At 44.1% G+C, this 24,964-nt stretch overlaps 1 protein-coding gene across 2 annotated transcripts in view; it reads left to right on the top strand.

Moving 5' to 3' along the window:
• The window catches only part of SPRED2 (sprouty related EVH1 domain containing 2), a 65,286-nt gene extending 40,566 nt beyond the window's left edge, over positions 1 to 24,720 (top strand). For both annotated transcript variants that reach the window (XM_054822420.1, XM_054822421.1), the window contains exons 4-6: positions 2,089 to 2,153; positions 21,612 to 21,761; positions 22,206 to 24,720. In XM_054822420.1, the coding sequence (XP_054678395.1) occupies positions 2,089 to 2,153; positions 21,612 to 21,761; positions 22,206 to 22,856 (866 nt within the window). In that variant the 3' untranslated portion in view covers positions 22,857 to 24,720. The remainder of the gene's footprint in view (positions 1 to 2,088; positions 2,154 to 21,611; positions 21,762 to 22,205) is intronic.
• The last annotated feature ends 244 nt before the right edge of the window (positions 24,721 to 24,964 follow it).

Here is a 24,964-nt window from a genome sequence, read left to right as displayed (position 1 = left end):
CATTTCATTGCAATCAGGCAATCATAATACAGGTATAATTCATTAGTACTTTATTTTAATGAAATTTGATTCTTCTTGGGGTTTTTTGCTTGATTTTTTTTTTTTTTAAACCATGTCCCTTTATGGAGGGACTTTGTGGTCTAAAACCTTTCTCCTTCTCACCCGGTGTGACCAGGATATTTTTATATACAGATTATATTATTTTTTGAGGACATTAGCTCCACAGGACACTCTAACATTCTGGGATGCCCTGTCCTTGCTTTAACATGGAAATGGTAGATACTGGGAGAGAAATAACGCGCCAGGGCTCTTTCCTGGTAAATACCTCATCGCTTCGAGGAAGGATCTTCTCAACTAGTTACTCATTTGCTTTTTCCTGTGCCATTAACGTGAAGAAGTTACAGCTAGGCCTTCCGCTTTCTTCTTGCTAAAACTGGGAGGCATTTTGAGTCATAGAAGTGATGTTTTGGGGATTGTGCAAAGTTTCAAGGAGTTAACTCACCTGTATTGAGTAGTGTTTTGGAGATGTCTGCATGTGGCAGCTCCTGTTCTGCTCTTTCTGATCCATTTTATAGTGGAGGTATTTAAAATCAAGTTCTGCTGTATCTCAGATACTTCAAAATCAGCAAATCTATATTTATCCCATTAACAGCACAGACTGATCCTCATGAATGTGTTCCTCCTTGACTTCCAAATAAGGCTTTCTGAATGAAAAACAATAACTGGCTCGTGCACACACAGCGTCGGGCAGTGGATTTCATTTATCATTCATTTTTTGTTCACGTAGTTGATCAAATTGAGCAGGTAATATCAAGCACAACAAGCTATGTGCATTCGAAACTTCATGAAATTGCTGATTTATTATTAATCTTTAACCGATAGCTTGTTCCCTGTAGCATCAGGAGTAAAGAAGTTTTGTGCACAAATACAGGAATCCTATGTAGCTCTGTAGAGCGTCTGGATTTTTTTACTTTTAAAGCTAATGTAGCAAATGGCACAAATGTTTTCATGTTACTTAGCATTTTAAGTGGGCTTTCGCACTTAGCTCTGCGCATCTTTGTGATGATGCAACTGAGAGCAGCCGAGGCTGGTGCGGATAGCGTTATATAAAGTACATTATTTTTAAAAATTTCCAGAATGAAGGTGGTACAAACTGTTCAACTATTTCAGTCAGGGATGTGATGTGGCCCTAATGCCCACCCTCCTTGGCAGCCTCATGGCACGTGAAGCCAGCCGGGAAGGGGCTCCAGGATCCTTGGCCAGGGGTAGGGTAGAGGGATCACCCCCTTTTAGCCACAGCATAAATTCAGTGCTGGGTCCAGCGATGGCGTGTGCCACCCTCCCCGCTGCCCTTCTGCGATGTGGGTGCTGACCAGACTTTTGAGCAGCTCTGGAGGGGGATACCTGCAGGGTGGGGAGAGGGGTTGGAGGAAGGGGTTTTTAATATAATTTCCCTCTTTTCCAGGCGATTGCCATGTAATTAATGAGAACGGCACCCAAGTGTTTTGCTCTTGTCTATGGTTTTACACATTTCAGCTCCTTTCAAATACTTCGCTTATGTGGGGCAAAGTGGTTCTCTGAGAAATAGCTGGTAGCAGAGAAGACCTTTACAATATATAACAGCTTCCAAAATTAGAAGAAAAACAACCCAATCTAACTCTTCAAAGTGAGGTTTATTTTTTTTAAATAAAAAGTCCATCCCGTCCCCCCCCGATTTAGGGAATACATGAAGAATAACTATCATGTGGTTTCTTGACAGCTGAGTATCTAATCTCGAGCACTGATTAGTATGTAGCTTCACTGTTCTTCAGAAATTAAAGTCTTCTGTAATTGGAAATGTTAACTGCTATTTTTAACGTAGTTAATTAGCATTGGCAGCCATACAGTTGCATGTCAAGAAACACTTCCAGATTTTACCTTTCCAACCCAGCTACTAGTAGATGGATTTTTCTTCCTTAATTTGAGCTGCTCTTACACATCTGCAATATACAAACTTGTGAGAATCCAAATGTTTACCGGCCTAATGAAAAAAAAGTTGCATAGAAATGTCATGTGTTTTAAAAAGCTGTTTGGTTTTTTTTTTCCTAGGGTCTACGACTTCCTCGTCAACGCTTCACAATGAGGCCGAGGTTGGCGATGATGATGTCTTCACTGTAAGTACACCTCACCCGAGGTCATTCTCCTTTACGCTCCAGTTTACACAGTCAGGTTGGAAAGGGTTTTTCTTTTTATGCCTCGGGGTTGGCTTCCAGCTGTCGTCATGTTTGGCCAGTGGGTGTGTTTTATTTGATGGAAGTATACCCTCTCCAGAAGGTAAAGTCTTGGGTTTCTGTTGGCCTCCTGTCGCCGTGTGAAAAGCATGGCAGAGCAGGTGTTGTCAGGGCTAGAAGTGAGCGAATGGTAACTCTCAAATTTCCTATGACTTGGTCTGAGTGGTGCACACACCTGTTTAATATCTCCCTCTCTGTCCTTAAGAAGCTTCCCACAAGTTAGAGTAGATGGCTGCTACTCAGGTGCATACTCAAGGAAATGAGATTTTGTATTGCAATTGTTAACAAAAGCCAACTTTCATTGAGCATGAAATGTAGACAGTTCAAACAAGTGTTTTTCAGCTGGAGGAAGGCACAGTAGCATGCCATCTACCTAACAAGCGATGACTTATGTAGGAGTAAGTTGCTTGTATTTAATTTGTGGTAATATCTGAAATATGTTTTGGAGTCTTTCTGAAACAGAAGCTGATACTGTCCCCGCTACACTTGCACGCTTTAAAAGCGGGGGGGGATAAAAATTATGTCGGATGAAATTGTAATCCGATCATGGATATTCCTTGGGCTGAAAACAGGACGCTCACAACAAATGCTTTGTCTATTAAATTTATTTACTCAGCTCCGATCTCAGACCCCCATGCACGTGTTAGATTATAAATGCCCTCCTTGTCCCACAGCGCAGGTGGGGACTGGGTGTCAGGAGGGTGGAAGGCGGGATGTCCTCAGCACAGCAGCAGCAAACTCCATTAATGTCATCTTTGGGATGCTTCCCTGCATCTTCAGGGTGAATGAGGGAAAACTGAGGACCGGCATCAAGCTCTTTGAAAATGGGCATCAGGAAGCACCCGAAACTGAAAGGTATTTTTGAGGGTGATGTTTCACCGGTGTGAGATCAGGGCAGGTTCCCTGCCGTGTTTTGACCGCATTCTCCCGACGGCTGGCATGTTGTCTGCATCTGTCCTTTTGTCACGGCTCCGGGAGACAAACAACAGCAGGCAGGGTTAAAAGGTGACTTCCTGCGCTCCGCAGCAAAACTATCATTAGCAGCTGCTTCCCAACTACCTGCCAGAAGTGATTTATGGGCGCTGGGATGGGACAGGCGGGGGGGGGGCGGCACTGCTGGAACCAGAGCACTTTACCAATTTATGCTGGTTTGTCCCCAAATTTGCCAGGTGAGCTGTGCTCTGCTGGGGATGTTGGTCACGCTGGACGTGTGTGCAGCTCTTCTGTGCTCATCAGAAAGGGGACAACCGTCAAAATGCGCCTTGGGCGGGTGTGTGCCAGCTCTCGCTGGGTCAGACGTGGAAATGCTCAGTGTTAAAGCAGTAAAAAGTAGCCTGTGGAAATAGGAAAGGATATTTTTGCTAAAATCTAACTGGCTGACGTTTGGGGACCTGTGAGTGCTCCTGAATTTCCCCACAAGCTTGATGTTGTGGTTAAGTGTTCATTTTTAAATTTGTAGGGTACTTTTTTACTGGGAGGAAGAAGTTGTTGCCTTTAAGTAGGTGTTGCTTTGCATTGGGAAACTTGGATGAATGGTGCTCCAGCTGCATCAAAATCTCTCAAACTCCTGCATTCAAAGTGAAGAGCCAAAACTGAGAGAGATTTTCCCCCCTACTTGACCCTGGGCAGGTGACAGATAACCCCCTGCTGTGCAGATATTTATGGGTGGGATGCTTGGTCCAGAAGGAGGAGCAAGCTACTTGATAGCGTTAGGAAGGAGGGAAAACTCAGCTGCGATCGGCACCTTGGGATCGAGGGGGACGAGGGGGGCGTTCACACCTCGGGTTGTGCCCTGCCTGGCAGCTCTCTCTGGATGTTGTGTCATCTCCAGAGGGAGGGTGAGGGGGGGACTTCACAGATGGTGGTAGCTTGCAAGGAACTGTTGGTGAAGCTGTCGCATCAGGGCGGGTGCGTTGTCGTCCTCCAAAAGCAAGGCTTTAGGAGCATCTTTTTCCTTAATATTTCTTCTTTGCCTTCTCTGGATGAAGTTTCTCCTTTCACTACAGTCATTAAGCTCTCTGAAGTTCTCGGCTTCCCATTTATCTGGGAATCCTGGTAGGTGATGGTGGAGTTATGAAGTCTGCATAAGCCAGAAATAACAGACTGAAGTGTGGAGCGGTTTTAGACTGGAAGAAATTGATAGGGCTGTGATCTGTTTTATTTTTACCCTTCTGTTTCATTCTTTCTTTGCACTTCTTTTTGACTTGTGTATCATAGTCTATTTGGTCATTCTTGCACACAAAACTTCTTTACAACTTTCCTGTAAACTCTTTTTCCCCAGCCACAGCAGTGGATTTTTTCAGGTTTGGGGTTTTTTTTTGTTTGGTTTTTTTTTTCTGTTTTAAAGAGAAAGTGCATTTGTTCTTTCTTATTTCCTAAGGTAGTTATTAAAATCTTCACAGTCCTCCCCCTCTCCCACACATGCATGAATAAACTTAACTGTGTGCGGCAGAATTTTCAAAAGCATCTGCATGATTGAGTCATTTAATCAGTCATTTACCCATCTCTGAAAATCCCAGCCATCGCTGCTGCCTCAAATATTTGGCCCGAGGTCCTGCCCCTCCTTGAAGATGTTTCAATCTGTTCAACCACAACCGGTCCAAAGCTTCACATTTCTTACACTGCTTTACAGATGGCCACCCCAGCTTTATCTTGCGTGTCAGCACCAATGTAATGGTACAGGCTTTAAAACCACCGCCCTCATTACATATAAGGACTGACCCTGATACGGCTGTTGGATATTGATTGACACAGGGTTTTTATACTGTCCCTGATTCTGCTAGCTTCAATACCACTCCGTGGGATGATGACTTTGTGCCTAATTTTGTGCATGCAACTTGTACATCATCCATTGTGTTTCTTTGTCAGCCAGCACGCAACCCTTCCGGGCATCCAGCAAGTTATTTACATGGGGAAGAGAAGGTTTGCCCCAGAGGTAGAGCTCTCCCTCAGGCTATGATCTTGTGTGGCTTAATGGAGGATCATTTTCTTGTACCAGAAGGTGGGGGTTTTTGTTCTTAAAGGGGGTGAATTATCTGCAGCTGTGGATATGTGAGCATTTGCTTGGGAAGCATCGCTGGTGTCAGTAGCCTTATCTTCTCCCATCAGTGTAACTTGCAGTGCCAAGGCTGTAACCTGGGCAGCAGTACCTGGCCCCATCCCTACAGCGTATGCTCCCCATCCATCGTTCTGAAGCGTGGGTTATATCTTTAAAAACAGGACTTTGCCATCTAATAATTTTCCTATGGATTAGACCTACAGCAACTAGGCAACTCGATACAAACCTCTGTTCCGAAATTCATACCTATTAGGGCAGAAAGCAAAAGTGTATAGAAATAAATGTCACTGCCTGGAGGGGACTATGCTTATTTCTTAAATGAAATCTCCATTTAGAAGATTTAACAATATGTAGTTGTGTTTCTTTAATTCCAGATCCTCGGTAGAGCCCATAAATGTTTTCCATATGTTAGCAAATAAATTTCTTCTGTCTTGTACATTATAAATTGTCCTCTCAAGAGATGCAATCTGAGTAAGACTAGCCATCCGTTCTGTCTCCATTGGGGGAAACATTGTCTTTGCAACAGTCTGAGATTGTTCTGTTTGTCTTCATCCATCCAGCCTGCATCTTCAGCCTTCTTTAATTAACATTTGTTTCAGAAAGAACGTTTAATAAGGACCGAATATATTCTGTATTTCCTCAGCCACAGAATTTGCCATATAATTGAGTTCTTGTGCAAAATTTTTTCCTTAATCTACACTTTTACTTTCAATTACAGATAATAATCCCACATGACCATGAAGTGAAAAATGTGAATTGAGGCCAAGGAAAGAAAGGTCAATGTCTTCCAGAGTCTGCAGAGTGCCTGAAATGGTCTCTCTTAGCAACCCATCTGAAAAAGCAGAGGTGTTCATTCTGAAACCTTATGACCAGTTCAGCTGAAACCCTGCTCATGTTTTTCAGATAAATCCGCAGCCTTGTGCCTGCTTTAGTGCTGAAGAAAAGACACCCGCTGGCAGGGGGAGCAACAGCTCCCATGTCAGTTCTGGTTTGTGAACCTAAAAATGGCTACAGTCCTCTTCTGCAGAGGGGGAACGTGAAGGAGAGAACAACAAAACCCAACCTTACTAAGTTTGATACGCTTGTTACAATCATAGGTGTTTCATGTAATCGATAATTTTGAAGAAATCTTAGTTTTTGTTCAAAATGAGACTTGTAGAATTTTGCAGGTACACCAGGCATGATCTAGAGGTGCACGGCAGAGCTACAGGGTTGCGTTTCAAGACACCTGGACTCGATCCATTGCTTTTCTTGCAAACTCCTGGCTAAAAGCCTGTTTGCCTCAGTTCCTCAGCTACAAGATGGGGAAAATATTCTCCTGCTTCACTAAGGCGATGCGGGCAGATCTTGCTGCCACCACTTATCTTCTCTGTGCAGGGTCTTGGTGCTGGGATTCACCCCAGGCTTCCAGCAGAAGTCTTCAGACTTGTTTTCACCACAAAGTTGTGTTTGGAGCGATCCTGTTCCCCTCATGCCTTTTTCTCAGCATGAACATGTACTCCTGTGCTCGGGGATGTTCGAGTTAGGAAGTTTGTCGTGTGGCTTGGACACTGCTGACAGTTGTTTAAGAGACAGGCACAATTACCCATTCTCTGCTGTAGCGGTCCAGATTGTGGCAGATGTTAACGTTACAGTCCTCCTTGCATCTCTTCTGGTTTCCTAATTAAAAAACCAGATTTCTCCCTGCTGCCTTTCCATGAAACCTTTTCCCTACTTTCATCTCCCATGTGGGCCTCAAGCGTGTTACAGCCTTACTATTAAAATTTATAAGATTTATGTTAGTTAGATAAACACTAAATCTAATTTTTCTTGCTGGCTTGGTCGTTGCACGTTCAGATGGTTCTTTTAAAGAACCACTGTAGCTCTCTTTCTTTAAAGCAGACATGTAGAAACCCAGGCTAATTCCTTTGGAATAAATTTGTAAGGTCCATGCGATGCTGGAGCATCTCTCGTCCCACACCTCCTAAGATAAAGTAACAGAAAGGAAAAATGCCTTTTGGAGGAGCACAGCTCTGTACAGAGGTAGTGGGGTGTGATGCTAAGGTTGTCGCTGTAAGCAAATCTACCGTGTTTGCTTTGTAAGGCTGAGCAAAGTGATTAGGGCATCGTCACAGCAATAGGACTAGATGGCCTTACCTATGTTATTCTTCCTGCTCAGCAGCCAGCTGTGTTCTGCATGTACGGCTAAAGGGTTCGTTGCTGCTAGCCACATCCTCTGATGTCTGGATTTTGGGCTTGCATTGTAAACCACAGCTATTCTAATTCAGATTTTAAGAGGGGAAAAAAAAAGTACTTGCCAAGAAGAGGGAAATATACACACACAGAAACCAGCAGGCTCAAATCCCTCCCTCAAAAAAAAAACCCCCAAAACAAAAAAAAAAACCCCAACAAAAAAACCCCACCGAACAAACAGAAAAAAATCTTTCCTGTCTTTGAGCAATGAACTGGATTGAGATTTATTCATATTTTTAATAGTTGGGTCTCTCAAGTTATATGCAGTGCTCTGGGCATCCCCGTCCTGTCCTGCACTTGAACAGCCAGTGCAACACCAACTTAACAGTCGCTGCTCACGCCTGAACACGGCTTTTGCTCTTCCCACTTCAGCACTGTGAAATCTGCCTTGATTTGTTCCAGCAGACTGTCTACCAAGATAGTCCCAGAGTCTGAGGTCATTAGTTTATCCATAGTTTAATTGGTTTTTTCCTCCTCCCATTAATACCAGGGTGTATCAGCTTCTCGGTGAAATTGTTTCTGCTTTTATGCCAGGGGTCAGGAGGCAGGAGAGATGCCACTGAAATAGTGAAAAGGTCCTGAATATCCAGCTATTTTAAAGCTAGCTTCTTTTTATTCCTTTTTTTTCCTGCCTTTCTTCAGGCTAACTTTGCCCGCAACAAATTCATGTCACTTGGTGGGAATGGATAACGATGCTCAAAGAGATTTTTCAGTCGGGAAATTCAAGTGGAAAGTTTTTCTCTGGCTGTCAGGTTTTGTATAGTGTTGTGTTTCTCCCTTTCCTTCAGGATACCCCGTTTCTTTTAAGCGATGCTGGAAATGAGCCCATATATTTTCTTACTCTTCTACCAATACAATCAAGTTATACTCACTCTGATAATTTAATACAATTGTCGCTGAGATGGAGGTATCGCTCCTGTGATCTGGGATGGCAGCTGCTCTTTTCTTTAAGCCCTTCAAAACTGTAGGGGCAATTATTGTGTACTTCAGTCTATAGGTTGTCCTTGCTCACTCGCAGCCTGTCCTCCGGACAGAACGAAATACAAAAATTACTGTGGTGTGGAGGTATGTAGTGCATAAAATCTGTTCTTATGTATGTAACGGATTCATGAGATGTAAATCAAGTGAAGACCTAAGGGGATCTGATAGGAGAGAGAAGTGTGGGGTAGATTTGAAGCCTTATTTGCTTCCTTTAAAAGAAAGGAGGGGGAAATAGAGATCTTGCACAGTTTATGTATTGCTCTGTTGTATTTATCATAGTATTTTCTTGCTTTCGGGTCAATCTCTGGTGGGCAAAGCAGGCTTTCCATGCTTGAGATCAGGAATAAGCAGTTTAACACAATTCCCATGTGCACTGAACTTCAGTTGATTTGGCACTATTTCAGTCTAAGGCTTTAAAATAGTAAAACCTCTTCTCCCCCCTCGCCCCCCCACCTTTTTTTAAACCAAGCTATCAGTCTGGTTGTTCTACCACACACAGTCTTCGAACTCCTGAGCCCCTGGCACAGATGGGATCACCTAAACAATACTGCAGAGCGCGCCAGGGGTCTAGCAGTCACCACCGCACCGGCGGGGAGATGATGGGAATGCAGTCAGAAATTTGGTTGGTCATGTGCGCTTTGTGAAGGAGGCAGAAAACCAGACCCAAAAGAATAGGTGTGATTTATTTTATATTTTTAATTCACCTTAGCAGCCCAAATACAGGAAGCGGTCCTTTCTGGCAAATACCAGCCTCCTGAGAGCTTGGGGTGTTCGGGGTGTCTGTGAAGACAAGATGAGAGCATCTGTCATTCGATAACAAATTATTAAGCAGAAAATATCTGTATTGCTATCAGATACTCCAAGTTTCACTGTTGTGTAGTTTTTTTATGTAGTTAATTATAGCAGCGACTTGGATGTGTTGAGCTACTTTGCTGAGGGTAAGCAATTTCTCTTGTCATAATTCTTCCTCTCAAGACCATTTTTGTAGTGTATTTTCTGGCTCTGTACCGTTCCCACATACAAACACAGTTGGTCCTGTGCTGGGATTGGGATATATCCTGCAGGAAACTGAAATCTGATCTTCTGCTGTGATGGAAGTTTCCTTATAGCTGTATCTTGCCAGAACTTTTAAGTGGTGTAATTTGTGCACCAGTTAAGTATTGGGTTTTGTTCAGTTTGCCCCAGCAGTTCAAGAGATTTTTTTTGTCAGGTTTTTTTTGTTTCTTTCTCATTTTAGCATCCGTTTTCACATTTCCCTGTGCTTAGATGATGATATGGTGGCATATTTTAGTGTGCTGGCTCTTTTGGTTTTATACTCTATTTAATTATTTTGTTAGGTATAACCAGACTTGCATTCATATAAGTAATCTTCAGATGACTGAAAGCCTGTTTTCTTGTAATACGCATTCACCTGAGGCTTCAGGCCGAGAAGTGTCACCAACAAACCTGCCTGTAAGATTCCTTGACCAAAGGTGAATTGACTGGTGCCTCCGTAGCTGTAGTTTCTAGCTGATGAATTTGTGATCTGAGAGTGTTGTAGCACCGTTTCACACTTGCAATCAGCTAGCCGTGTGTTCGTCTTCTGAAGAAATAATTTGGCTGTGTAGTAATGTACTTAAACTATGTGATGAGTTAAAGCGCGAAGCTGTTTATGAGTGTGTTCCCTTTTAATTCATCTGGAGCTGAATGCTTTAGTGCATTTGTGTGCTTAAGGCACAAATGTGTCAGAAACAAAACATAGCCAAGACGAAATTGCCGTTTCTTAACGTATAGGAAAATGGAGGGGGAAGAAATTTTTTTTTATTTTTATTTATTTTTTTTTTTTTACAAAAAGGATTATTTGTTAACCTGGATCAGCTACTAGTTGGACTTAGCGCATGGCCCTGCAGGCAGCAGCCCAGGTAAAGGGGGTGTGCAGGGGGTGAGCATCCACAGGTGGAGCCGGAATTGCTGGCTGCTCACAAAGCCATCTCTGGGACCCCTTGCTGAAGGTGGGCTTTGCTTTTCGTCCCCAAAAGCAGCCACCGTCGCCCTTGCTGTTTCCCTTGCATAGCTCTGATCCCTCGACGTCAGCCAGGAGGAGTGTTTGCAAGTACAGCTCGTCTTTTCCATGCTTGTAGCGCGGCGGTTTTGCCTACCTCAGCTTGTCAATGGAGCTTTGCAGACTGGGTTTGTGGCCTTCTCGCTTTGGCCTTGCTTTTGTTCGGCTGTGGTTCCCCAGGCATTTCTTCAGCATTATGTAAGGGGGACCTGATTCGAGGCAAGACGCTGGTGAAAAGCAAGTTATTTTCCAGCCAGCTTGGTTCCCCCCACCTTGCTTTTGCAGCCCACCCATGCCAAGAGCGGAGCCGGCATGGGGGAGCAGGAATGAGGTTGCAGGGGTTATTTTAGCACCGTATGAAACCACAGCCCAGGGATACAACTTGACTTGATGCATCCTCAGCCTTGGCGCTGCTGAGAGCCGGTGGAGCAGAGAGGGGCTCCTGCCGTCCCCCGTTTCACCACCACGGCTGACCCTGCGCTGAGCCAGCCTGGGGAAGTGAACCAAAAACTAGCCCTATAAAAGAAAGTGAATACTTTTCCGGTGGTTTAGCTCCTTGAGCCAGCTTGCTGTAGGGCTGGAGAAACAGAAGTGCTGGCTCAAGGGAAACTGTAGGAGTGATCAGCTAAGTGGGCTGCAAAAAACTTGCACCACCCCACTAATACTCATCGTGCCGACTTGCTGTGTACCCGCCGGCTGTGGATGCACAGCCTCCTGCAAGGCAGCTTCACCGCGGGCCTTTGCCATGCTTGTGCCAGTGGTACAAATAAGGTGGTTCTTGCACTCGTGGCTGAACCTGGCTTAGTATTTATGGCAATTTCCTCCTTCGTGTTGCTACTGCCAAATTCATGCTTCAATTAAGACAAGGAGGAGATGACAGGATAGCTGAGGCAGTGTCGATGGGGATGTGTTACAGCCAAATATTACGCTTTTACCTTGAAAATATTACCCTAGTTTTCCATTAGATTCCTTCTTTAATCCATGCTATGCAGTTAGCCTTTGAAGCGTATAGTTCTTTTTCAGCTGCATGGTGCTTGAAAAGTCAGCAAAGACAGAAAATGGCCTTTTCTATTATTTTAATATACAACCTAAGGAAGTTGCTTTCAGCAAGCAGCTATACTCGTAAGCTACAATCCCTCTGGCTGCTGCGTCTGAAGAAAACGCTCTGTCTCAGGGTGCTCAGGGGTGGAGGCACCAGGGATGCCGGCCAGATTTGGGGCGTCTCACCCAGCCCCAGGCGCTGCCTCTGAAGGTGATGAACAGAGTGGACCCCGTGCAGGGTGTAAACACGGTTGGAAAGAGGCAGCCTTGGCTGGGGACAGAGCAATGATTGACAACTTCCCACGCCGCTGCGGAGAGGATTAGAGAATTGTCGCCTGGCGCACAACCCAGCAGCGCTGGTGGGGCCAGAGGGATGCAGGTCTGGAGCGAGTGGGCAAAGCCGTGCTCAGCCCCGACATCCCAGCCCCTGCAGAATTTTGACAGGGGGAAGCGTTTGGCTCCTGGTGCCGAGAGCTGGAGCATCCGTCTTGGCAATGATATGAAGGGGGCTGAGTCAGAACCATGGGGCAAATGAGTACGTTGCCCTCCTTTGGGAGGGAGGCTGTGATTTCCACGAGCTGTTTAAACACTGGCAAATGTGGTGTGAATCTGTTGTCTCATGTAACAGGTAGAAAAGAAAAAAAAAAAACCAAAACACAGAGAATTCAGGCTGCTTGGAGTCTGCACCTGAGTTTTGCTAGTCTAACTATAATTTGGTTGCATCCTCTCAAATGTGTTTTTTTGTTTTGTTTGGGGTTTCTTTTTTTGGAGAGTTTGGAAAGGAAAAGGAGGAGTTTGGTAAAGCGAAGCAATGAAATGTGCTTTTACATGAAGCTTCAAGAATGATTTTCCTTTAAAGTGGCAGGCTCCCCCCGTTCACCCCTTTAAAGAAAAAAAAAAAAACCACAACAAACCAACCTTCTGACTGGTGTTCCCTCCACCCCCAGACATGTGTTTGGTAGTAACTGAGGACGAACAACAGAATACAAGAGTCCAAGGAACTTAAAATGGACCTCTGCCCAGTGCAGAAATGCATTCTAAACAACTGCATCTAAATAGCCCTGTTTCCTTCCCTCACCTGCCTAATGTGTTTTGCCAAGGGTCTGCTCGCCCTGTATCTCGTAAATATTTTACGAAAATTAAATCAGAAGTGATTATAGGAAGCAGTTCATCTGTCTCTGGTTCTGTTTGCAAAAGGAGAAGGAAAGGCAGAAGTACCATTGCATTTTTAAGCAGAGCCTGACGTATTTGCAGTGCATGTGAAGAGAGTATTTTAAAAGTTTGCATCAGCTGTTGGATTCTATTTTGGTGTTGAATTCCAGCTAAAATAATGTGGATGCTCATAACTGTGTGAATAAATGACCCCTAACTGACTTCTTAAAATATCATATTGGTCTGCTGTGGGAAGTTTGCATTTAACTGTTTTTTCCCCTCCTTTTGTAACCTGGTATATTATATAGGAGGAGCATGCTGCTGAATTTAGAGGCTGAAGTGTTGAATTTGTACATAGCAAAGACATTAATGATGGATTAGGTGCACCGATTCTTTTAGCTTAGCTAACCTAATTTTCATTAGCATTTTTCTCCCTCCCCAGTCTTAGTTCCCGCCCCACTTTGGAAATTTCTGTATAGAAGAGCTGAGATTCAGTGGTGAGTTATGTGAAGCCATCTGTTCCCGGCTGCACTCGGCAGCAGCGCAGGCTCTCGCCATCCCCTGTGTACATCCAGTGCTTAACACCCCCATGCTGGGCTTCTCTCCTTTATTTCCTAGCATCCCTACCCGTCTTCCGAAAGAAAAGCGTAGGACATGCTAAGTTCCCTGTTAGCATCTTAAAATTAGGAGCTAGCACTTCGCAAATGAGTTGGAACTATGCTGATGATAAGCAGGACAAAGATGGAAGACTTTAAAGAGGAGCTGGCACCCACCTCCCTCTCCAGACCCCCCCAGCTCTACCCCCTGTTTTGCCTAGAGACCCTCCTGTGCCATCAGGGCACAAGCCTCTAGAGCGGGTGGTCAGCTGCAGTCAGGGAGCTGATACGAAAATGATTTTGGGCTGGATTCCTGTGGTTCTCCACCCAAGCATGCGCACAGAGCAGGTGATGGGACTGGTGGGAGGGAGAAGCGGGGACCATCACTTCCCCATGGCAGTGTGGACCTCGGTGGCCATCTCTCATGGCCTTAGCAGAGAACAGCTGGGGTATCGTGGCTAATATTACTTGTTAGAGGAGGGAGGCTTTGCTAATCTTTGCGGAGCTGTACGAACACAAATATTGGGCAGCTGATCATCCCGACAATGCTGTAGTCTGTACTGGGATGTCATTTCCAAGGCATCAACAGATTAACAGAGCCCTTTATGCAAAAAGGAAAAGCCTGCCTCTGTCCCTAGATGGTTTTAAGTAATTGGTGGGTTTAAGCAGTTCCCAGGTTTAGGTAAAAAGATCCTGCTGAAGCAATGTAGCTCATCTCAGCATGGAGAAATCCAATCAGGACACAGCAAGGAGGAGTTACAGGAACGAAGAAGGAAATGTAGGAGTCCTGGTAAGGAGAGGCTTTCCAGATTGACGAGGCCACAAGCGCCTCGTGGCTGGGCACAGCCATCCCATGCTCACCGCTGCACCGTGGGATCGCTGTGCTGCTGCGGGAGCTTGTGATTTGGGGTTTTTTCCCCTTAAAACATTCTGGTTTTTCCTTATAAGCACCTGATGCAAAGATTTTTCCTTCCATTGAAGCAGTATGCTAGCCCAGTGGTGCAGTAAGGGCAAGGCAAGGGGTATCATGTGGGAAGGAAATACAGTGTGGACCCGCTCGCAGCCTCTGGTCCTAGGCTAAATTCAAGTGAAATGGGGTACTATCTTCAATCCTCCTCTGACTCTTGCAGTCATTTCTCTTTGTACCTGTTCAAATGCCTGCTTTTGCAGAGATGTGTCTGATGCCTTATATCACTGGCAAGTAGTGAAGCAGGAAAATCTCACTGAGGTTTCCCCCTTAGCACATCTGAGCGCTTGCCATATCATTTAACTGTGTCTGACTCTCATGGATTCTTTTTACCCCTCTGAGCTGTTAAGCCACATCTGCGGTCCATGCAGAACTGACTGATGATGCCAGGAGCAGGTTTAGCATTAGCTTAATGGACATGATCTTGTGCACTGAATCCTTGTAAATGTTCCTTAAGTTTTGCTGACTTAAGACAGCACAGCCACCAGCATCTTTCTGGCACTAAAAGCTGTAACCACAAAACTTAAAAATAAAAAAGGTAGCAGTAAAACTAGCTAGCTTTCTGCACTTTATATTGGTATTTGTGTAAGGGGTGACTAGGAAACAGTCCAAACGTTTGAGAAGTTATAGTCCTGTTCTGGTTTTAGAAAAATCTGAATCCATGCTTGTTGTAATGGTTGTATACAGTCAATTTGTCTTTGAACTGTACTGGAATATGATCTAACATGAAGTTTTTCTTCAGGCTCTCTGCTAGGGAATAGGACTAGATTCAGCTCCAGTAGTCCTCAGTGGATGAGAGTGTCAAAACATTTCCAAAATGTATGGAAGCGGTTTTCTTCAATACAATTTCTGTCTTGTCTTCAGTGATAGAAAACAAACAGAAATTTGACAAAAGCATTTTCTTCCATGGCTTTATCTTGCCATGACAAATTAAAAGCTTGTGCTCAGGAGAGAGGAGTCTCAAAAGATTTTTCACACTGAACCTTTTTCTTAATACTTAGATAATCTAAGCCCCCTTTGATGTGAGCCGTCCTGAGTATATGGGGTATGCTTGGAGGTGGATGGAAAACGTCAACTGTTTCCTTTTCTGATTTCCTTGAATAGAGAGGAAAATGTGTTTTGAGACAAAAACTAGGATTTTTTGCTCTTCCTTTCTCTGTGAAATTCAAAAGTGCTATATCTCTATAGGCTTAAAAAAAAAAAAAGGAAGGACTTGTTCTGGCAAGATTAAGCTGAGGGAGTTCTGGGAGACTATATTTTATCTTCATTTCTTTGGAAAGGTGGAAGTTTCTTTGCCATGCATCCGAAATAGCTCTGAGACTTCCTCTTTGTGGAGTTCATAAACAGCGGAGGCTCTGCAGATAAACTTCAGATTGGCGCTTAGCTCAGTATTGCTCGCTTACTGTACTATTTCGACGACTTTATCATTTTTCCTTTTTGTATTGATAGCACAGCTGTGTTTTCCCTTATTCCAGCAAACGAAAAGGGCCAAGCAATGTAGCTGGCTTGTGCTGGGGCTCCCAAGGGATCACACCTGGGCAGAGCACACAAACAAAGGGCTCTGACTGCCTGCGGGGAGCTCATCGCGCAGGTCTCAGACGAAGGCGGTCAGGCTGCAGGGAGGATGCAGCTTGCCGGCTGTCACTTTTCCAGGCTCACCCTCAAGCCATGAATTGATGAGGGAGCTGGGTTTCTTGTCCTGGGGACAGCAGGGATGTCTTTTCAGGTGAAGATGGGGTCTTCTTTAAGATGTCCAGGCTTCCCAAAGCAAACATAGGAGCTGCTGTGAGCAGCTTTGGCTGTTGCAGAAGGCTGCCTTGGTAAAAATGAGACCTTGAGCCCCCACCAAGTTTTGCATTTCCATGCTGTGTGTTGACAGTGCCCCTCAGATACAGGTGATGCAGTGAGTGGGCTTGCATGGCACTGGGAGATGAGCAAAGCGGAGCGTGGCAGCAGAGAGCAGGTCGGCTTGTAGAGGGCTTGTGCTTTGCAAAGGCCAGGCTGGCACGGGCTTTTGATTCCTTTAGGACCATTCCTTGCAAAACTACTTGTTCAACATCATACTTCTATTCCCCCTTGTCCTCTCCACCTCATGTAACCATTAAAATCCTGGAGGGGAAAAAAACCCGTCTTGTCTTGCTTGACCCACAATTATTTTTGACAGCAACCTTGCGAATGCTTTAGCTGGCTGAGAGCACTTCTGGAAGTTACATGTGACAGAGCTTCATAGTTTCCCTCCGGCAACTGATTTCTGACAAGCTACCGCAGATTGTATTGCTTCATAATTTTGAGATGAACCTTCTTTTTTGTAGTCACCCTTGGATGTTGCATCACATGGGGCGAGGCTATTCTGTAAAACCATTAGAGGCAAGGTGATCAGTCCAGTTCAGGAGCAGAAGGCGGCTGCTTTTTCTTATTGGTTTTTGAGATAGATGCTTATCTCAGAATATTACTTAGGCACCTGATTAGCCGGCCGTTCTTGTGTAACAAATCCATTTCAATGAGAAGTAAACTGCAGTAAATGATTAACATAATCTTCTTTACTAATGACTAGGGTTTTTTAATTTAATGAGTCACTTCTGAAAGTCTGAGGGGGAAACAGGGACACTACTCTTTTTTTTTAATTATCACAGTGCAATTATTTGCATGTAGAAGCACAGTGTTGTTTCTCAAACCAGCCATATCAAACATGTGGTACGTGTGCTTGCTCAGATATGTACAGCTCACTTGCAAAGGGAAATGTGTAGCACGGGTTTTATAAAATTACTATTACGGTCATGATTAATGATTTTGTTATCCAAGCAGTGAAACCACAAGACTTCGTGACCGCCATAGCAATCGCAAAGCTCTAGTACGTGCAGCACAAATTTCTCTAATTGAGCATTTGAGGGCATGTTGAAACAGAGTTTCTTACCGGACTCTGTGTTCCAGCAACTTTAGTTTTGGGTTCATTTCTCTTATGTGGCTACTGGGCGTGTTTTCAGTAGTTTCCCCTCAAAAACAAATACTGGAGCTGGATTGGTTTCAACAGACATTAGAGGAAGATGGTGTTTCTCTGACAGACCAGTGGCTCAGTGGTGTGGGACGTGTTTTTCCATCAGTGGAATAGCCTGGCTCTGGAGAGCACATCCTTTCTAGATGTATTCCTGTAGGCGAGTGTGTTGTATTTGGGTGACCCGCAACAAACCTCTCATGTCTTCCCACTCTGCCATCCTCCCCAAAATTTTCAGTGCTATGCTGGTGGTAGAAAATCCTAGCCAAGACTCAGTCTTGTCATGGGGGACCGAAGTTGTTCCCTGCTTCCATCACTGACAACGTCTTGCCATCATTTGTTCATAGTGGCACTTGGCTGAAGACGAGAGTGCCTTTTCTTTGAGAACGTGCCTGAGTTTTGCCAGTCACCAAGTCCACGTTCAGTCCCAGTGGAGCGGTACTGAGAAAATAGTAGGCTTCTGAGGGCCTGAGCATCATGCCCTTGATCTTCAGTCACATATTTTCTTCTGAGGGTTTCCATATGGCTGCTTGAACCACATTTTAACTGTGGGTGCTGTCAGAAGTACTCCTCTCTTAACCTTACCTGAGCATGTTCCAGTAAATGCTATGCATCCTTCTCTTCTGAAGGATACCAGAAGAATAATTACGCCCAACCCTCATTCCCCATGTGACTCATGGTTCTGTAGTGTCCATTCCCATCTTCATGGTCCCTTCCATCATCTCTTTTCCAGGCTGGAGGGATCCGGGCTATTTAGTTAGCTGCTGTTGAGAATCTTTGATTGTCCTGACCATTGCTCTGTGCGCTTGCCATGGTGGGAATACCCTTATTGACGCAGGGTGGAGGGGAGGCCAGAACCGCAGACAGATTGGGGGAGCGCTGCAGATACATGCTATGCCTTGGTGATGATCTTTACTGCTACTGCCTTTTTTTTTTTTTAATCTGTTGCTGAGCCACCAAGCTGACAGTGCCACAGGGCTGCCTGTTCTAACCCCAAGCCCTCTTTCCTGAGCAGCAATAGCTGGCTTGGAGTGCATCATTCTACATGTCAGATCATGGTGTTTCTGTCACTTTGCACTTTAGTGGTAATTAACTTTTTTTTTAACATCCAGTCTCTCAGCATTATGAGATTCTTAAGCAAGTTTTCAGGGTCAGCTTTCATTTTTATTCTCCTGAATAGCTTAAGTTTCATCAGAAAATGGTGTCATCTTACAGTTCACCTCCTCTTCAGATCATTCATGAGTATGCTCACCAGCACAGGTATAGACACGTAGGGTTCATTGGTGGCCTTCTGCTTGGGAGGGGAGGTATTTTCTACCCCTTTTTCCCAGTCTTCAAACCAGTCATACCTGTGTTGAGAACCTTCTCTTCCTCTACAGAAGTTTGAAGCCTTGGTGAGGGACCTTGGTGGAAAGCAACAGTGCTTGTCCCAGCTACTGGTCAGCAATGTAACCCCGCAGACACTGCGTTTGTCAACCAGTTGCCCTTAGCGTCACCAACCAGGATCCAGCGTGAACTTTTTTACGGAAGAGTGAGCAGAGACCTAGTCTCGGGTAGCTTGCTTTCTCCCTTTCTGGGCACTTAGAGTAAGTGTTTGTGTTGGCACGCTGCCCCTCTAATCTGAGGACACTGAACATGGAAATGCAGCAATTTTTAATAAGGTGAAAGCGGAGGCCGGAGCCGCAGCCTCTGTGGTATGCTGCAAACAGGTTTTGTAGCCATGTCAACACATGTGGAGGAGAGGCTCAGTTGCCCTGCCAGGTCTGAAGGAGAATAAGGTGTGGAGGAAAGCAAGGGTAGATAAGAATCAGGCAAGATAAAAATCACTACAGCCTCTTTTCCAATTGCCTATTGCAGAAATACTGCCTTCCCCGAGAGGCAGCAAATAGCACGCTGCTTGGAGGGCTGGTTATAGCTCCCAGCTGCCCCGCTGAGATTATCTAGCAGTTATATCCAGTTTGGGATTTTTATTTTCATCTAGGAGGGTGAGGGGGTTGCAGGCCAGTATGTGCAACCTTCTCCAGTTGGGTAAGTTTCCCAGGCTTTGTTATTTTGACCATGAGCACCCACGATGTTTTGGGAGCGTATCCACGAAAGGCTTGTCCCAGCAGGGCTCGTCCATGGTTCCAGTGAAGGTGAAGGGTCTGGCACCGTGTTAAGGCCCTGCCTCCTTTTTGGTTCGTGCCAGTCAAAGTTTAACTTTGAGAGCATGCCGCAGACTAAGGCTGCGCAGACTATGGGGTGTGTGCCTTTCTGTTGTTGTTCTGAGAAGCTTAAATTACAGCTCGGTATCTGGGTCTGCACCACATAGAGCGCTACAAAAAGGTACTGGTATGAGGTGGCTGTTGTAACTAAATACTAACTCTTCTCAGGTTTTCCAAATAGGTTGGAAGCTTAATGTTATTACAAAGTACTTGCTTGTAGAAGCTGTTCATTTTCTTTTGAAATATCCCCAAAATGTGCCTATAACTTTAGGTCCTACAACATCTAGCACAAGAAATAGCTTTGAAGGGTTTAAATGCCAGATTTGAAGTGCCTTTGTCTACTAAGTTATGAAGAGGACTGGGCTGATGAAATCACTTTTTAAAAAGAGCCAGAATATGAGTGCGGTTACATTGTAGAGGTGTTCTTAACTATCTTAAGAGCTGTTCTGCTTCTAGGTACTTGTGTAAAAAACCCAACCAAAACAAACACATGCATTAAAAGTCTGTTCCTAATGGGTGGGTCAGCCATTCAAAACTCATCCTGCTTGTTGCACCTCTTGGATAACCCAGCCTGGCTTTACACCACACTGCAAACAGATCTGTATATTTGCTTTCAGCAAAATAAGTTGGGAGTTCAGTGCTTTTAAGCGCTATACCAGTTAAAGAGGATCAATATATATTTTGTGTTGTAATGCTTTAAGGTGTGCTCACATTTGGACAGGGTCTTGCAGAGCGTTGTTTTCAGAATAAACAAATATCCACAACGAGCATTCTTGTAATCTTGGAGTAAGAGATGTGTCTAGGATGATTCATTGGACAATAATATTTAGAGAGTGCATTCTTGACAAGGAGAGAAGGTTTTTCAGGTAAAACCAGTCTTGTCCCACTACCAATACGACTTTTCGCCGCTTTTGAGGTTGTATCTCTAGCTAACCGTTGTGGCAAATGGAAACCTTTCCCTGCGTTCTTCGTAGCTGCAGCACAGCTTGTTAGTTGGAAGGGGATGGAGATTTTTCATAGTTCAAATCACCAAGATTTTAGGCACGTGCAATGTTACAGCTCTTCTGATCATTGTGCACAGAGGCTCTTTTTCCTGTTCCTGATCTGTTAGTGCATTTAACAGCTGTCCTCTGAGTTTCATGGTAATATGAAAAAATCCAACTAATCCATGAAAAGAATTAATGGGCAAAATCCTGAATGTCCAGATATTGTATGGAAACTATTTTAACCAAGGAAGGGCTATGGAGAGAGGATGGCTAGGGCTGGTACCCTGCTGTGTATTTTTCCAGGAGGAGAAATACATGTATTAAGAAGCCGTGGGTATTGGCAACAGCGTGTTATTGTGTGATATTTCACCCTTTCCTGATCGTTGTTGTGTAATGATGTGACTAATTAACCTCAAGAAAGTGCTCACTATAAGCCAGGAATGTATAAAAACACAAGTAACATTCATTGTATGTTAGAGATAAGTAACAGAAGGGCCGGGGGGGGCGGGAAAGGAGGTTTTGAAGGAAAGCTGATTATTCAAGTAGCCTGTGATGAACTGGAATTCAGTGAGGGTTTGGACACGAAGGTGTAAAGGAGTTTTTGGCTTAATGGGACGCCTGCAGGTTAACAAAATTGCCAGTATTTTTATAGCCTGGGTAACTAGTGGGGTACAGCCTGGGCACACAGATGCTCACTCTGAGTCTGCCTATGGGACGTACACAATTGCATCATTTGACGGAGTTTAACTTTGCTCTCCAGAGGTAGCTTCTAGCCTGAATGTTCATCATCCTGCAATGCCCAGTATAACAAATAACATGCCAAGTGAATACAAGTGGTGTTGGTGAATATGTCACAGGTAGGCTATGGCATATTATTTTTCCATGTGTGTGGTGGCAGTTTTTATGGCCTGGCAACAGATCTACCTCTTTCAAGCATTTAATGTGAAACTTTATGAAGGTGCCTGCTGTCAGGTGTTGCCAGTATTGCAGGTGTGTGCAAAGTCAGTGAGTGAGTGGCAAAACATCTCTCTCAATACCTCATGAACAGCTGAATGTATGACGATTTCCCCCCCCCTTTCCATTTAAAACAGAATGCTACAGATAGCTCCTCTAACTCCTCTCAAAAAAGGGAACAGCCTGTGCGAACTCTGGCTTCTCCTGCATCCTGCGAACATCGAAGAATTTGCACTCGTGGACACCTTCACGACCATTATAGCTCTGACCACTACCATCTAGAACAAGTAAGGTTTCTTCCCAGTGTTGCCACCTAAAGGGCTGTGTCTGCCATAGCTAAGACTGGTGGTTGGTTTTCTCCCCACATCCCTGAAAGATGCCCCCCTTCCTTTCTCCCCCTTTCCTTCTCAGTTAGCTATAAATGGTTTCCAATTAAAAAACCAAACCAAAATCCAAACAAAAACCAAAGCACCAAAAATGGGTTTACACTGTGATTTAATATGTTACGTTGTACCATGTGCACACAGACCACTGTGGGTCTGTGACAGTTGTACTAATTGCTGAGCCAAAGGCTGAAACTCAGCAGTGGGTCATGGTGAAGGGTGTACAAACAAGGGAAGACAAAATTGTTGAATATCGGCTTCTCGCTAAGCAAGGAGACAGTGATTGCTGATAGCAACGTGAGCTTACTTATCTTTTCTCCCTCTTCATCTCCATCCCTACTTCCACAGTCAGTACCGCGATCCTACCGGCACGTCAACTTTCCAGACGATGATGAGGAGATAGTACGCATCAATCCTCGGGAAAAGATTTGGATGACTGGATACGAGGACTATCGCCATGCCCCAGCACGAGGAAAAAACTTTGATCCTGATGACATGGACTCCTACGTACGTTTTGCCAAAAGTGAGGCCTCAAAACATGAATACACTTATCCTTACGTAGACAACTCGGACTTTGACCTGGGTGAAGATATCAAGGGTGCTGTGATAAAGACTCAACCTGTCAAATTCAAGCCCAGGCGGAAGGAAGATGGTGAGAGGTCACGGTGCGTGTACTGCAGGGACATGTTCAACCATGAGGAGAACAAACGGGGTCAATGCCAGGATGCTCCAGACCGCGTCAAGACTTGCATCCATCGAGTGAGCTGTATGTGGTGCGCAGACACTATGCTCTATCACTGTATGTCCGATCCAGAAGGAGACTATACAGATCCTTGCTCGTGTGACACCAGTGATGAAATGTTTTGCCTCCGGTGGATGGCCCTTATCGCCTTGTCTTTCATTGCTCCATGTATGTGCTGTTACTTGCCGCTTCGGGCTTGTTACCACTGTGGGGTCATGTGCAGGTGCTGTGGTGGAAAACACAAAGCTGCTGGATGACTACAGATGCATTTGAAGTGTTACATTTTTCCTGTAGTTCAAAGAACACATTGGTTTTGGAGCATTGAGATCACTCATTTTGATGCAGCCACTGTGCCCAACAGCATCCAGAAACCACCAGTTCGGATCGCTTTACATTTGGTTGTCTGGGGCTCACACTGCATTGATTTGCTCATCAAGTGTTCTAGCTAACTAACCTACAGCATAGACTTTTGTATTATTAATCTGTAATCAAAACAGACTGTCTTGTACATGTTTATTTTATTTTATTTTTTTTCAGTTAAAATGAGTTTGAGAAAAGAACTGCTTTAAATGGTGGTGGATTGTAGAACATCTCCAGGTTGTGTCCGTCTTGCCTCCGCTTGTGCGGTACCATCGACATGTTAGCAAGCTTTGGCATTTCTAGAAACAGGGTGGTGTAGTGAATGAAATATCACTTGGAAGATACTTTAACTTGCTGTCAAGTTATTGTGTGTGTATAGAAGGTGTGCTAGTAACAAACTTGTACCACAACACAGTATTTCTGTCACTGGTTTTCTTTGGGGTTTTTGTTCTGTTTTCCAAAGCCAAAATAGCCATCTAAGCTGCAGTTTCTCTTCTAGAGTCCATCGTCATTTCCTTCAGCAAACATCTTAAATTATTTCTCTGTTCGTAAAGCTCTGTGAACAGAAAGCAAGGCTCCGTTACCATAGTCACATAACCATTGCGAATCTGGTAGTTCTCCTTACCTGTAATCATTTCAGACCACTACTTGAAAGGGAAACTTAAATTTTAGGGTTTTCTTTTTTCCCTAAATAACATTGGAAAAATAAAACTGTGTTTTCAGAGTTCTGCCCAAAAGAAGGGAACTTCTTCATTAGCTAGCCATGTAATGATCTGTGAATAAAACACTAAGGTCCCAGATGAGGAAAATTGTCGTTATGCAAAGATTTACTAACAATGCAATGTCAAAAGCACTATTATGGCAATTCTGGGGAAATGCTGCATTAAGTGGTGGATTATATGGAAAATTGTATTTGTTTGTTTATTTTCTGCATAATACATGAGCCTGAGAACATACGTGTCCACGGTAGAAACTACATTTAGCAATCTAAACAAGTATTTAAAATCAAAAGCCAGGATGTTAACCACCACTTCCATTTCCTGACTTGCGGTCCCAGTCCTCCAGATGCTTACACGTGTCTCGACGTATTGCGTGTGCAACTGGTGTTTCTGTGAGTCTGTGTGTAGGATTAAGCATGTGAGTCTTTGCAGGAGCCAGACCGAAGCGTCTCCCTGGCTTTCCCCTCCCCAGTTCACCACCCAGATTTATCAAGTGGATGCATAAGGTGCATACAGCAGGATAAGATTACTTTAATTTTTTTTTTTAATGTCATGTTGTCTTGTGTACAAGGCTTGTAATTAGCTTGGAAAAAGAGTATTTTTCTAATATATTACAAGGAATAGCCAAATAATTTTTATTAAAAAAAAAATTTAGCGCAGTGAGCTCTAACTAGCATAGTACAATCTGAATACTTTGAGGCAGCTAGGGATTGGCTTGTCAAAGCTGGCACTGCTGTTCCTGCCATAATTTCTTTCTGCAGTAAATTGCCAGTGGGCGCATGTCCTTTCCCTCCCTCTATTGCACATTGACATCAGTCTTAAAAGAGAGGAATTTTTTTTTTTAATTAATTTGCCAAATAAACCTAAAAGGAACGCTTGCCATTCTTTCTTGGTGGAATGTCCCAACGGTTCCTCTGAGAGTTAATCACAGCTTTTTAGTCAAACATGAATTAAGTATGCAATGTGCTTATACACTATAGAGTTTGGTAGGCTTAATTCGTAGCAGTTGCTGGGGATTTTTTCGGTTGGGAAAAAAAAAGAATGATAGTGGAAAAGGGATGGAGTGTTACACTCTGGGTGATGTGTCTGGGTTTGTTGAATGAAATATAAATATTTTGTGCCTAATAGCAGTTGACAAATCTCTCAATGGTGTCTAGTAAACATCAAGCCAGCCTCGAGGAAAAAAAAAAATTAATGGAACAACCTTTTCCTTTCATTTCTGTTCTCAAAGTTGTTTCATGTAAACAAACATCTGTAAGATCTTCTCTTTATAAAGCACAACACTA

The sequence above is a fragment of the Grus americana genome, chromosome 3 (assembly GCF_028858705.1).
Source record: "Grus americana isolate bGruAme1 chromosome 3, bGruAme1.mat, whole genome shotgun sequence".
Classification (NCBI taxonomy): Eukaryota; Metazoa; Chordata; class Aves; order Gruiformes; family Gruidae; genus Grus; species Grus americana.
Note: the sequence above shows the minus strand (reverse complement) of the source record. Positions and strands in the feature narration are given on the sequence as shown.